At 36.0% G+C, this 12577-nt stretch overlaps 1 protein-coding gene across 1 annotated transcript in view; it reads left to right on the forward strand.

Moving 5' to 3' along the window:
• KCNH7 (potassium voltage-gated channel subfamily H member 7) overlaps positions 1–12577 on the forward strand; it is a 237920-nt gene that overhangs the window by 134596 nt on the left and 90747 nt on the right. Inside the window, exon 3 of the mRNA XM_075511509.1 lies at positions 8334–8493. Coding sequence (XP_075367624.1) covers positions 8334–8493 — 160 coding nt within the window. The remainder of the gene's footprint in view (positions 1–8333; positions 8494–12577) is intronic.

Genomic DNA, 12577 nt, shown 5'->3' on the forward strand with positions numbered 1-12577 from the left:
AGCTTTGCAAACTGCCAGGAATGAGAACCCATCCAGAAAACAATTTCAGACCCAGCTTTCACCCCACTATGCATGTACCAGAGTATATCTCTGAGAAAGATCAGTTTGAGAGAGTGTTCAAGACTGACTGTAGGCACTGGGCCTCCTGACTTCAGTCTGTGCTCTAGAGAAACCCCCTATGACAAAACTCAAATGTAATTTTAAGGTGAACTGAGACAGAAAGAAAAAAGCTTATCTTGCAATTTCTGCACCAGCTGTGGTTTCCTAAAAATTATTCTACATGCAGCCAGGAACCTAAATAAGTCTTTACCCTTCCATGTACAAACAGTTTTCAACATTTTTTCACTCTATAGTCTTTTCTTGGTCTCTACTTTATAGACATATAGCATCACTACTTTATTTTTCATTTTGTTTTTCTTCCCTTGTCAAATATTTAATTGCTCCATAGCTTCTGTACACATTTATATATGCTTAAACAACAAAGCACTAGGAAACTGTCCTCCCATATGAAATGTGTTCAGCATTACAATTAATCACCATAGCCTTATTAGTGTAGGTGTAGATATTATAATTAGGAAGTTAGCAATAATTTTGTCAGTGCAGTAGCATAAGAAACGCTGGAGTGAGCAGTTGAACAGTATTTATCTAGCTATCGAATTATATTATAAATGGGATTAAAGGGAGAGAAAATGAGATATTTATATAGGCCAGTCTAATAATGAACTTGTCCACAGCTTCCAGAGCGTAATTTTTTTCTTAGTTTGCTAGTTTAAAAATTCTTCCCTCACCTCTAAACACTGTAAGTTAAAACCGTACAAAACCTATATCACTCCTGTAAATCAAATCTTAGTATCAGCAACCATTTCAGTGACAGAATGAATATCTATTTGATATGGAGGGTGGAGTAAAATGTCAAAGGGAGCAGGTCCCATTTAATCACTGTAAGCTCCCTAAGAAATATCAGTGAAATATACTCTTCTTGTCTCTACCCATCCCCCTTAAAAATAGCTACTCAATTGAAAAGGGATATAATACATTTCAACCTGCCATCTATTTTTAGTTGTTCTCTGCAATGAATCTTTTAAAAGAGACAGTCATACAGATACATCTGCGGCATGTTTAATGGGAAGCTTGTGAATTCCCCATTCTTACCACACAAGGTAGCTCGTTTTCAGTCAGATGGAATTGGAAGATGGTGACATAAAGACATAGCACAGGTAAAAGATAAAGAGAATTGTACAACCCATTACCCAAAGTTCTGTGTGGAAATATACTAGACACATTTTAATAGTGTGGGGCTGTTATCTACTAATTCAGTTGTGAAAATGGGATCAAGAGTTTCTTTGTGTTACCCTTAGTTTCTTCATTCATTTTTGATCCAGCTTTGGATAAACCACTTTTCTTTTTATGCCTCAGTCCTACCACCTTTAGAAGAAAGTAAAATAATACCTGTACACTTTGAAGGGCAGCAACAGGCAACATTTGCAATGCGGCCTGGGATTCCTGGAATAGATGCTCTTTATGGCTACAAATATTATCATCTTTAGTCTTAGCATTGAGTTTCCTCCTATTCCTTATGTGTACAGCTACATAACAAATGGGGAGTGGGGAAGGAAGGAACATTCAAGGGTGATTCTTTCCTTTAGAGCCGAAGTTTTGACAAAATTTAAATAGGGTCTTTACAGCTCAGACGTTTCCAAAGATCCGGATAAATGACATCAAGTGCAAAGATGCAAAGAGCTGCAGGTAAAGACAGACAGAAATATTTGTCTGATATTTCTTTAATGGGGTTGTTACTGAATTGAGCAAGTAGCTATGTGGTATGTCTCCAGTGATCTGACTCCACATCAGTAAGAGTTGGGCAATTTTCTTAGGGCAGATTCAATCACTCTTCCACTCGTTTTTATTACATAAACAAGCAGACTAAGTTGTAAAAATCTGTTAGTAAATAGTTAGTTTTAATTGACACAGAAATGGGCTTGCAAAGGCATTTGGAGCCCTTATAACATCATGTAAAATTCTGCAGGATCTTCACATGACTATTTTCAACTTCAAACTACAGGAACAGAGTTCTTAGTATGATTTGAGAAAGAAAGCAAACCTTTCCAGTAAGTCCACTGAAAACAAGATTCTTTATGACATGCTGCATTATTCCTGGCTTGTGCTTGAATAGAAACACAAAGGAATAGATTTTTGGCCCTTGATTGGTCATGGTGAATCCCCAAATCACAATACACATCATCCCTCAATATTTGACAAACTGGCTTTCACTTGAATATTCAATACACATCCCCAGTGTGATTGTCCCTAAATGCCAACAAAAGCTCAACTAAGTACACTGCTTGCTTAGAGTGGACCTCAAATCGGAGGTAAATAGGCTTCTGAATTTTAAGCATAAAAGAAAAGGACTTTCTTCAGTGATAAGTCACAGAAATCAGAAATCACACAAAGCAGAGCAAATATTCACTATGGACTGTTTTTCTTCCAATTTCCTTTTCTTTGTTTCTAACTCTTCAAGGATACAAGGTACTTTGCTTTACTGGTCTCATTAGTAAATTACAACCAGTCATTTTCAGGTGTCATTCTTCTGCACCATTCACAGCTCGATGAGAGCACTTGCTTGCTAAAACAAGGTTTTAATCTGTTTGTTACCAGAATCTTGACAACATATAGAAAAAAAGTTTTGGCTTGCTTCCATTTCTTTTTTTAAACTTTGGCTGAAAGTAGATACGGAGCAACAGGGAATAAGGTCACAATTCCAGAAAATCACACGTGAAGCTGCTTCAGGTAAGGGTATTCTGCTTATCCTTAGGGCATTTCAAGAATGCAAAAGTCTTACCAGCAGCATGCAAGAGACAGCCTTATTTCACAAGATTTTGTATCCCCCTTCCCACCTTGCCTTCCATCTAATTCATCTACCACACAGCCCTGTGACCCTACCACACTGGAGCATGTCCATGTCCTTTATCTGCCAGCATTTGGCAACAAAATAGATTATAAACAGCAGTCTGGGCCAGAGAACAAGATTTGAGTTATCAGCACTTCATATGCTCCTAAGCAGCTTGTTACTACTTGTGTTTGCCATGCTGAGCATGGTGGACAAAACCCACAGCCTCAGCATTCCTGAATGCCCCCACAAAACAGGACAGTCTTTCCTTTCCCAAGACCAGAGCATATATTTCATTTCATTAAATTCCCTTTACTTTCTGCCTGGACGAGTATTGCCCTGGACCTGAATAAACAGAGTAACCAACTTTGTGAGAGCTGTCCCAGTCTGGAAGAAGTAGAGAGAGATGCTTCTTTTATCCATTAGGGAGGAAGAGAATATTGGATTTGTGGAGTTAAGGAGTTAGTAGAAAGCCATGCCTTGGCTTCTTGTCCCAAAGACAAAGACTCCATGAAGGATGGGCAAAGTCAAAAGAAGGTCTTCTGATCTTCCATATTAATTCTCCCTCAGATTATCTCTTTTCTTTCCCCAAAGAACTTCTTATTAACATTGGGCAAGCCCCATAAGCCATCCTATGATGAAAGGACAAATAAGGCTGTAAATATGAACACAAGATAACAAAATGCCATTGGTTGTTTTATTACATGATGTTCTTTGTATTTATGGAAGTCAACTCTTTCTTAACTGGAATATTAAGTTTCTACTTAGTATAACAGTGGTTAGACTCTAATAATGTCAGAGTAACTAGTCAAAAATGAACCAATGAAAACAATACATATTTCACCTTGTTACTAACAAAATGGGAACTATGCAGACTTTTCTGTGCTCCTTTTCAGTAAAATGTTGATAGAATTAAGAATAAGCTTAGTACCCAATTTAATATGAAATGTATTTAGTTGCATTTCTACTATAATTGATAGTTTAAGATTTTAAATTAAAATGCAAGGTATAAACTCTATGTTTGTAACTAATATGTTCTAAGTTTGTGCCTCTGAGAGAAGGCATTTTGAGCATTTATTTCGATGACAAAACGTGAATCATATCAGGGTAAGTGGAGGGTAGTTATTTCCAAAATAAACATGCTGATTATTTAATAAAAGTGCAAAGAATACCCAGCTTTCTTCTCTTGTCCCTATATTATCATAAAATTGTCACATTGCAGAAGTGTTTCATTCAGATCTGTCTTCAGAGAACAGAACTGCCTAGCTCTGGAAACATGTACAGTATCTGTGCCTCTAATTTTTAACTGTCTTTGGTCTTGTTCTAGTAGGCAAGCTGTTGTTGGCTCTTCTTTTGTTCTGTTTTGATTTATTCCATCTCACCAGCAATTTTAAATGAGCAAAGTGGCTATGGATTGTACAGATACGTACACTGGGCTACTTGTAGGTTGCAGCAGCAAAAAATCACCATAATCCTAGAAAACTCTTGTATGAGGTCAACCTGTCCAGAAATTTACAGAGGTAGATAGAGGACATACTCAACATCTTTCTTTCTATAGCTTTAGTCAGTTGTCCACAGCAGCTCTAGTAACAAAAAATACCTGAGAAGTCATAAATGCTTTGGCACAGGGAGCCAAGATTGGTTCCAAAATATGTTGGAGCCAGTCTCAGCCCCAGTGAAGGCAATCCTCAAATTTCTACTGAGGTGGGGGAGTCTGAATTTTTTAATGATGAAATGCAGATAGCAACTGTCAGACTCATTCAGGGCAACAGGGCTGCAAAGCCATCCTGTAGAACCACAATGGATTTTCAAGGGCCCCTGTTGTGTGAAATGTGGGGGTTCTGCAGAATTAGGAAAATTACCTAAATGCCACAGTGTCTCATTTTTCAGAGATCCCTTGAGCTTGGCATATGTAATGGCCTGTGAAATTTTTGTTCCCAGGAAGGCTGAATCAAAATAGTTGTTTGTGATGTGTCATTTTTCCAAGTTTGCTTGTCAGAGTTTTGCATATGAGAATGGAGGCTCTTGTAATTTGGAATGCCTTCACTTTTGTACTAATTGTATTGTCCTCTCCCAATTGCTCATAAACAGAGCTATTACAATTCAAATAAATGACTGCAGTTGTATCTAGAAGATGCAGCCTGACAAAAATCTGTCCTAAAATCTTCTGTAGAAAATCACTGGAAAGGTAAATAGATTTTATGAGCCAGATTAATTGGTTTGATGTGCCTGCTTTGTACTGCTCTCATGAAGCAAGTCAACTTTAAACACTATGCAGCCAGATATTTAAATAGGCTTTGCTTCACCAGAATTGCTCAAACGGTGCAATATATACTTATATAATCCTAATATATGCTAAATCTTTATTTCTTAAATATTTATTGTCACTTACGTATACATTTTGGCAGTTATTTTTTTCACACAAGCCTGTCTGGTCTTATGAAATCATACTGTTGAATACATAACTACAGAATCATACATCATATCCACACAGCATATAGGGGAGTAGAATCTTTTCTTCACATATGGATATTTTGCCATTAATTTAACTAGATGAAAGAATGGGCTTTATAATGCCATAGACAAAAGAAAACAAGCCCTTATAACCATGGAGTTCAAGCTGACAAAAAAATATCCAGCTTTTCCTCTTTATCACCTCCAACAATGATAACAAGAGCGCGCAACAGGTATATTTCATGATTACTCCTCAATAGTAATCTTTAGAAAATCCAGATATATTGCTGGATATTGAATCTATTAATTACAAAGGTATAATTTTCATAATTATTCTGATTATATCACCCATTTGCCCTGTGCTGTTAGATGAGAAATGCAAATTCCAGAAACTTCATTACAATTTTTATTGCTCATCAGAAGCATTTCTTACTCTCGAAATAGTATAGAGACAAAACAGGGAAAACATGCTGAGTACAATGAAGAGCAGTGGAATGCCAGAGTGCAAATACTGAATAAAATTGTTTATAAATAAGCTACTTCTTAATATTTCTTTATTGCCATCAATTGCAACAACTCAAAGCTTATCTTTTGAATTTGCTAGTATTCTTTTTTTGCACCCAACTCTTATTTTTCAGTCACACTAGGCTCTTCCTTGTTATTTTGTATTTTGTATTTCCTTATTGCCATTTCAATAGAGATAGATACTGATAAGTGTATAGCAGATAACAGTTTCTGTACTAAAGACAAACACTAACAGTGACTGCAACAGGCATTGTATTTTGGTTAAGTTGCGGAATTCCAACTCCAGTCATTCACACAGAGTAAGTATTCTATGCCTCTTAAAAAGCCCAGGTGCCTTGGAAAAACTTCAGACTAATGAACTACACTGGACTCATTAGCCTGCTGGTGCAATTGGTCTTCAAAGGAACTATGCTGAATTATACCAGATATGAATCTTCCCCATTTTTTGTTCCCAAAATATTTCTACATACAGCTTAAATTTTTAACCGTGTGCTCTTTTTGCCACGTTCTTAAGCTGTGGACTGTTAAACAGCTTCTGCATCTCCCCAGAGATGTGAATCCCTAGCTCCAGTACAAATGAGGTTTGTAAATGCTTGAGGGCGGAATGTTCTACATAAATGGGAGATAGTGTCATTACTTAGCACTGTGGGAAGCATTTCAAAAGCTGAAACACCCTTGCCTTCAAAAGCAGGAAAGTTTTTAAAGAAGTCGGAGGCTCCCCATCATCCTTGTTTGCTAAAACTGATAAACATTTGATCCAATGGAGTTCAGCGTTCTTCAAAGCCATGCGTGCCTCAGCCTAAGCCCACCTCTGGTCCTTTGTGTTAAAGGTGGCTGATAAGGGGATATCTGCTCAACCTATAAATCTGCATGTCAAAACATAGCTTATATCATGAAATAGTAAGTATTTCCTTGCAAGCTAATCAATAAACATAATTTTGACTGTTTAAACTCAATATGTATTTTTATTAGTTAGCTAAAAACACAAAGATTATTTCTAAGTTCTCTTCAGACCCTCTGCTTAACCAGTCTATGTTGCAGTGCTTGGCCTGCAGCACTTCTATTTTTAGCTCTAATGGAACAGTCTTAAATTGCTTATTTTCTGTTTACCAAAGTCATTGAGCTTGTAACCATGGCAACTGTGGCAAGTGCCACAGCTTAACTGTTTTATTAAATGGATTGAAGGTACAGCTGCAAAACTTGAAAGGCCAGCATGTCAATTTTATACATAGCTCAAACTGCCATATATACCACATTACAGCAAGTACTACATTAAATATGAGGAGCCAGAATCTGATCTTGTTTATAATTACATAAATCTTTACTGTCTCTCTCCTCAATGGCAAAAAAAAAAAAAAAAAAAAAAAAAAAATTCTTGTGTAACCCAGATCAGGATCTGTTTTTGTCAAATTGCACACCCTGTCAAGTTTCAGTGATTACTGCATTTGAATGCATAAATTGCAGATGATGTACATTAAACCAGTCCCTAGCTATCATGGAAAGACACCATCTCACAGTTGTGTTTGCATGAAGCTTTTAGCACATTATTGTATGGCTTACAGCAATCACATTATTTTTGGAACCACTATATTTTGTTAGGTTAATAGAAGAAATTAAATCAAAACTAATAACCTTGTCAAATGAAACTTCTTAAGAATTATACTGGAAGAATTAACACAAACAATTTCTTAAATCTGTAATTAGGCATTTGAACAAGAACACCCTGAGTACCAGAGGTGTTGAGAAATTACACCTTCTGTTCATTTCACTATAAGCTGGGTAGGCTCCATATATATGAAAACTAGATTACTTTTAAATTCATACTTCAAATTGTTTATAAAAATTAAGTCAAATACTTCTGAAAATTTTTGAAAATTATTACCACAGTTTAGAAGGTTTTTGTGATAAAATACAAAACCCCATAGGATCAGATAATAAATATCATTTTTAACACAAACCTAAACAACATTATACAGCCCCCAAAAGATTGAGAGCTAAAATAAGAATAGTGATATATTTACACCCATAAATATTTAATGCATGATTCATCCTGTTGTAATAGAACCAAAAGCTGGAAGAATGTTTGACATTTAGAAGAATGGGGTTCTGCTTTCTTTGCTAGTGTTGTTGTTGGAACAATGTTCGCCTTGCTACTTTTGGTGCTAAATGACTCCATATCGCAAGTCTCTCTATATAGGTACTTCCAGCGAATAAAAAACAAAAAGTAAAATTGATATTTTAAAGGAGAGATCTTTTGGAAGAGGTAATAATCTAATAAATTATCAAAAGATATATTTCTTTCTACGAAAATGTTCCTGTTTAAATTAAAGAATAGTTTGACGTTCAGTCATTAAATTCAAAGAAATATTCTTCACTATTTGTTGGTGTAACTGGAATTACTGAAGTGAAAAAATAGTGACGTTTCCTTTCATTTATGTATTTCTTTCTTTTTTTTCTCCATCTGCAGGATCTACCTTCATTTGCAACACCCACATAATTCCAGTGAAAAATCAAGAGGGAGTAGCAATGATGTTTATTATTAACTTCGAGTATGTAACAGATGAAGAGAATGTGGCATCTCCCGAGAAGTGCAAGCCAATATTGCCATCCAGACTTGTAAATCGTAAGTTACTCATTGAAAGTTCTCTGCTTACCTCTACTCTTAGCTGGAAGAGTAATTAACCTGGGCAATAATGATACCAAAGAAATTATGCAATCCCCATTGCCTGACTCATTTAAGATAGAATTCAAAATAATAAGAAGTTAAATGTAGCCAACCTGTTATAAAGTTGGCAAGATAATCTATCAGATCCTTGGTAGTACTAACAGCATGGATCTTGTGAGCACTGCTAGGAAATATAAATTCATTAAAAGTAAAACATTTCACAGAAGTGCATTACCCTTGACAAAAATTGATTATGAATGGAAAACTGCAAAAAAACCCATTATGATATAGCCCAAATATTTCATCTTAGCCTATTCAAAATTGAATATTTCTGTTTTCCTTTCCAAATAAAAAATAGTTGGTGGAAGGTTTGATTAAATTAGACTAGAAAATATAAAACATGAAAAAAAATTAAAATATAATTAAACATCCTGATTTTATCAACTTGAAGTATTTAGATTGGCTTGAAGGATGTGGGGATTTTTTGGATATACAGGAAATGCTTTTGTTTTCATTCCACTCTGGAATATAAGTATTGTCAGAATCAGAAAAGTCTACACAAAACAGAAGTCCACTTATACAGCTAGACTGTGTAGCTTTCTGTCCCACTATCTGCAGAACATGTGCTCTTTTGCTGACATTCACTCTGTGCAGCAACAGCACATGATCCTTCTGCTTTGCATCTGCACTCACATAATCTGCTCTTACAAGATTTCCCAGAACACATCGCCATTTGTACAACCTCTTAGTAAAGCACAGCGTGCTCTAACAGTGAGCGTTAACAGTCTCCCCTGGCTGGCTCAGCAACAGCTGGAAAATACCTTTTCACAGTGTAATAATCTTCAATGTTAGTATGATAAAGGGACCTGGAACCTAAGTTTTCTGACTGTTAAATCAACACTTCAGCTTTCTCTAGATAGGAGACAAAGACTGGTACGATCTTCACCGCGAGAAGCAAGGGGAGAACTTTCCCAAAGTAAGCACTATGTACTACCTGAAGTGATGACATGCTGTATTATTTTTTTCTGCTAGTTATGTTGAGAAGATTGTAAAGAGCAGGCCTGTAGCATATAACAGCATTACAAGGTTCCTTCTGGTAAAAGCAGTCTGCCATTCTTCATAATCTAGACTTTCTGCACTGTATCTTCTGGACAAAATGCATAGGATCTCACTCAAAGCTCTGTGACTATTGAAAAATACTTGAACAAAAGGTCCCCCCATAATATTGCCAAATCATTCACATTCTTAAAAGATTGCAATTTACTTCTATAACTAATTGGGATACTAAAAAATACTATTTTCATTAAGCATGGAGAAAGAGCTCTGACTGCATCACTCAGGATGAGTCAAAGTCTCTCCACTTATGTCCATATAACCCTACAATGGCAGTAGATGTAAGATTGTGGAAAGGAAAATTCCCATTACTGGAAACTAGCAGTCTGCAAATAATTATACTTCACCAAATATCACGTTTTTAAAAGAGCCTTTGTAAAAATTCTTTATAATAACTATTTAAAATCTTGTGCTTTTATACTTCCTTTTCTTATTCTGTTTTGCAGGCGTTTTTTGAATAACCAATACAGCGGTGTTTTTCATTTTTCTTGAGATAGCAAGAAAACATTTTTCTTTTTCTAGTAATGATATCGTAAAAATCCCATTAAGGGGCATCAGAAAAAATAATAAAATTGCATCAGAAAAAAAATTCAATCAAGTAAACCCCACTCATATTCTGTTTCTATTTCAGGATGCCATGATTTTGTGAATTTTGAACACTTTCTTTCCTGGTTTTAAAAAACAATTTTATAACATAAATAAAATTGTTCAGCTGGTCTATGCTTAATGTGGTTTTATTGACAAAATAGAAGGTAAAATACCAATTGGGGGGGGGCGGGGAGGAAGAGCTTCCTGTCCTGAAAAAGAGCTTTTTGTTCTGCTATCTGCGATACATCACTGTACAGTTTCAAGTGTTGTCACTTGCCGTATTTTAAAGTGAAAAGCTGCTAAAGAGGACATCCGCAAAAAAAGCACTTAGTCAAAACATCCTTCTCTGGTTTTACAGTAGTTATGCCTGACATACACAGGGGATTCCCTTGCTGAGAGTTCTTGAAAAATGAATAGGTGGGGCTCCAAGCCCAGTACATAATAGAGAAAGATCAAGGTGCAAAAGGAGGGCAAAGAAAGGTGACTTGAACCATTTTCCTGCTAGTAAGTACAGCCAGATGCCAGAAACTGGCAGAAACTAGAGCAGGCACATGGCTGCTCTTACTCCTACCTACTTGCTTGTGGTTTCAGCAGATTTATGTGGGCAGAATGGGAAGAATGGTGATACAAAATACGCTACATATAGTCAAAAATTCCTCTTGGCAGAGAGAATTCTCAAGAAAGCGGCCAACCTGTGCAAAACATCCAGAAATAACTGCAAGATATTGTGTACAGGCCAATGGTGGATTTGAATTAAAACAAATAAACAAAAGCCTTGAAATTTAGAAAAGGCAGGGAGAGACCAATAAACAACGAAGTCACAAAAAAAGGTGGATTGTTTCCCAGTAAAATCATCTTCATGTTTGGTGGAAACCTCATATGGTGGAAACATGAAAGTCATGTTTCCACCATAAGAAAGGCAAACAGCAGATTCTCTAGGAGGTAGTTTTTCATCATCTTACTCTATTTAGAACATACATCAACAGGTAAAGCAGGTGCTCTGTTTTCATTGGCGCACACACAAAATGGACAGTAATGGGTACTGGTTCAGAAGAAAAAAAAAAAAAAACCCAAAGAAATAAAATCCCTTCAAATCCAGCAACCAATTTAGAGAATAAAAATAGAGAGGGAACCAGCCATATAACAAGTGCAATACATCTCTGACAAACAACCAAGATAAGCAACAGCTAATGACAAAAGACAAAAGATTTCAGATTGCATTAACATCTACTACCCAGAAGTACACAGATCATGAGAGATTGCTTTCCAGAGCTCCTTAGATTGAGTTTTCTCATACTAGAATGTCTTTTCAACATGAGAGCAAATAAAAATGACTGAGTCAGGTTGCAGGAGAGAAGAATTAAAAGTGAATAGGAAACAAAAAGATTACAGTTATTTTCCTGACCCTAGAAAATAAGATAACTCTTCCATACTATCATTCTTCCTCTAATTGATTTATTAAGAGTTGACATCAAATTTATCAAGTGTAACTTTGAAAAACCTTTCCTTTTTCTGAAAGCATCTATCCTGCTAGCTGCAGCCAACAGTTTTGAACAAGATCGCTTACCACAGTGCTCCTCATGACTGAAATCTAACACAATGTAAGAAAAAAGCATTTCATGCTGTGCACACAGTGTATTCTGTTTTCAAAGGCTCTAATAGAAAAGAGGGATTCCAATCTGTTAAAGGGCTGAGGGCCCTCTGAACAAATTAAAGGCCTATGGAAGGCAACTGACATTTGCTAGGTTGAGCTCAGAGACTATATTTAGTTCTGCATAGGCAGGAAATTAAAATTAAAAATGTACCAGCTGAATACTGACAAATATTTTAAATAGTATTTGTAGGCTCTTTGGGACAGGGATCCTGTCTTTTGTTATGTGCCATTATGATGGCTAACACAGCTAGGTTCTGATTCAGCATTAGGCTTGGCAGATTATGATAATAATAGATTATTAAAAAAAATATATGGTATGTTGCCAGTAGTTTGATGACCACATTTCAGAATAAATAGAATTTTTTCTAGTCTGGTGCTCAAGAGCTCCTATCTCATATGCAGCAAAAAGCTGAATAGACAGTAATGTGAAAAGTGAAGATACTGGCTTCACAATAGCAGTGTAAAAACCCTTACAGCTGATCCTTTTGTTCCCTTTATTCTTCCTTGCAAGAATTTATCATCAGTTCTCTATGGCAGTCTGACCAGTGTTTGTATAATCAAATAGCTAAATTTTGGAAAATCCTAGCATGCACCAAATCTGTAAAGAACTACTAAATCACAGCCAACTGATTTTTCACTCTTTTCTGTTTCATTGCTTTTGTGTTTTGCCACAATTCTATTTTTAATATAT

Source organism: Mycteria americana, chromosome 9 (genome assembly GCF_035582795.1).
Source record: "Mycteria americana isolate JAX WOST 10 ecotype Jacksonville Zoo and Gardens chromosome 9, USCA_MyAme_1.0, whole genome shotgun sequence".
NCBI lineage: Eukaryota > Metazoa > Chordata > Aves > Ciconiiformes > Ciconiidae > Mycteria > Mycteria americana.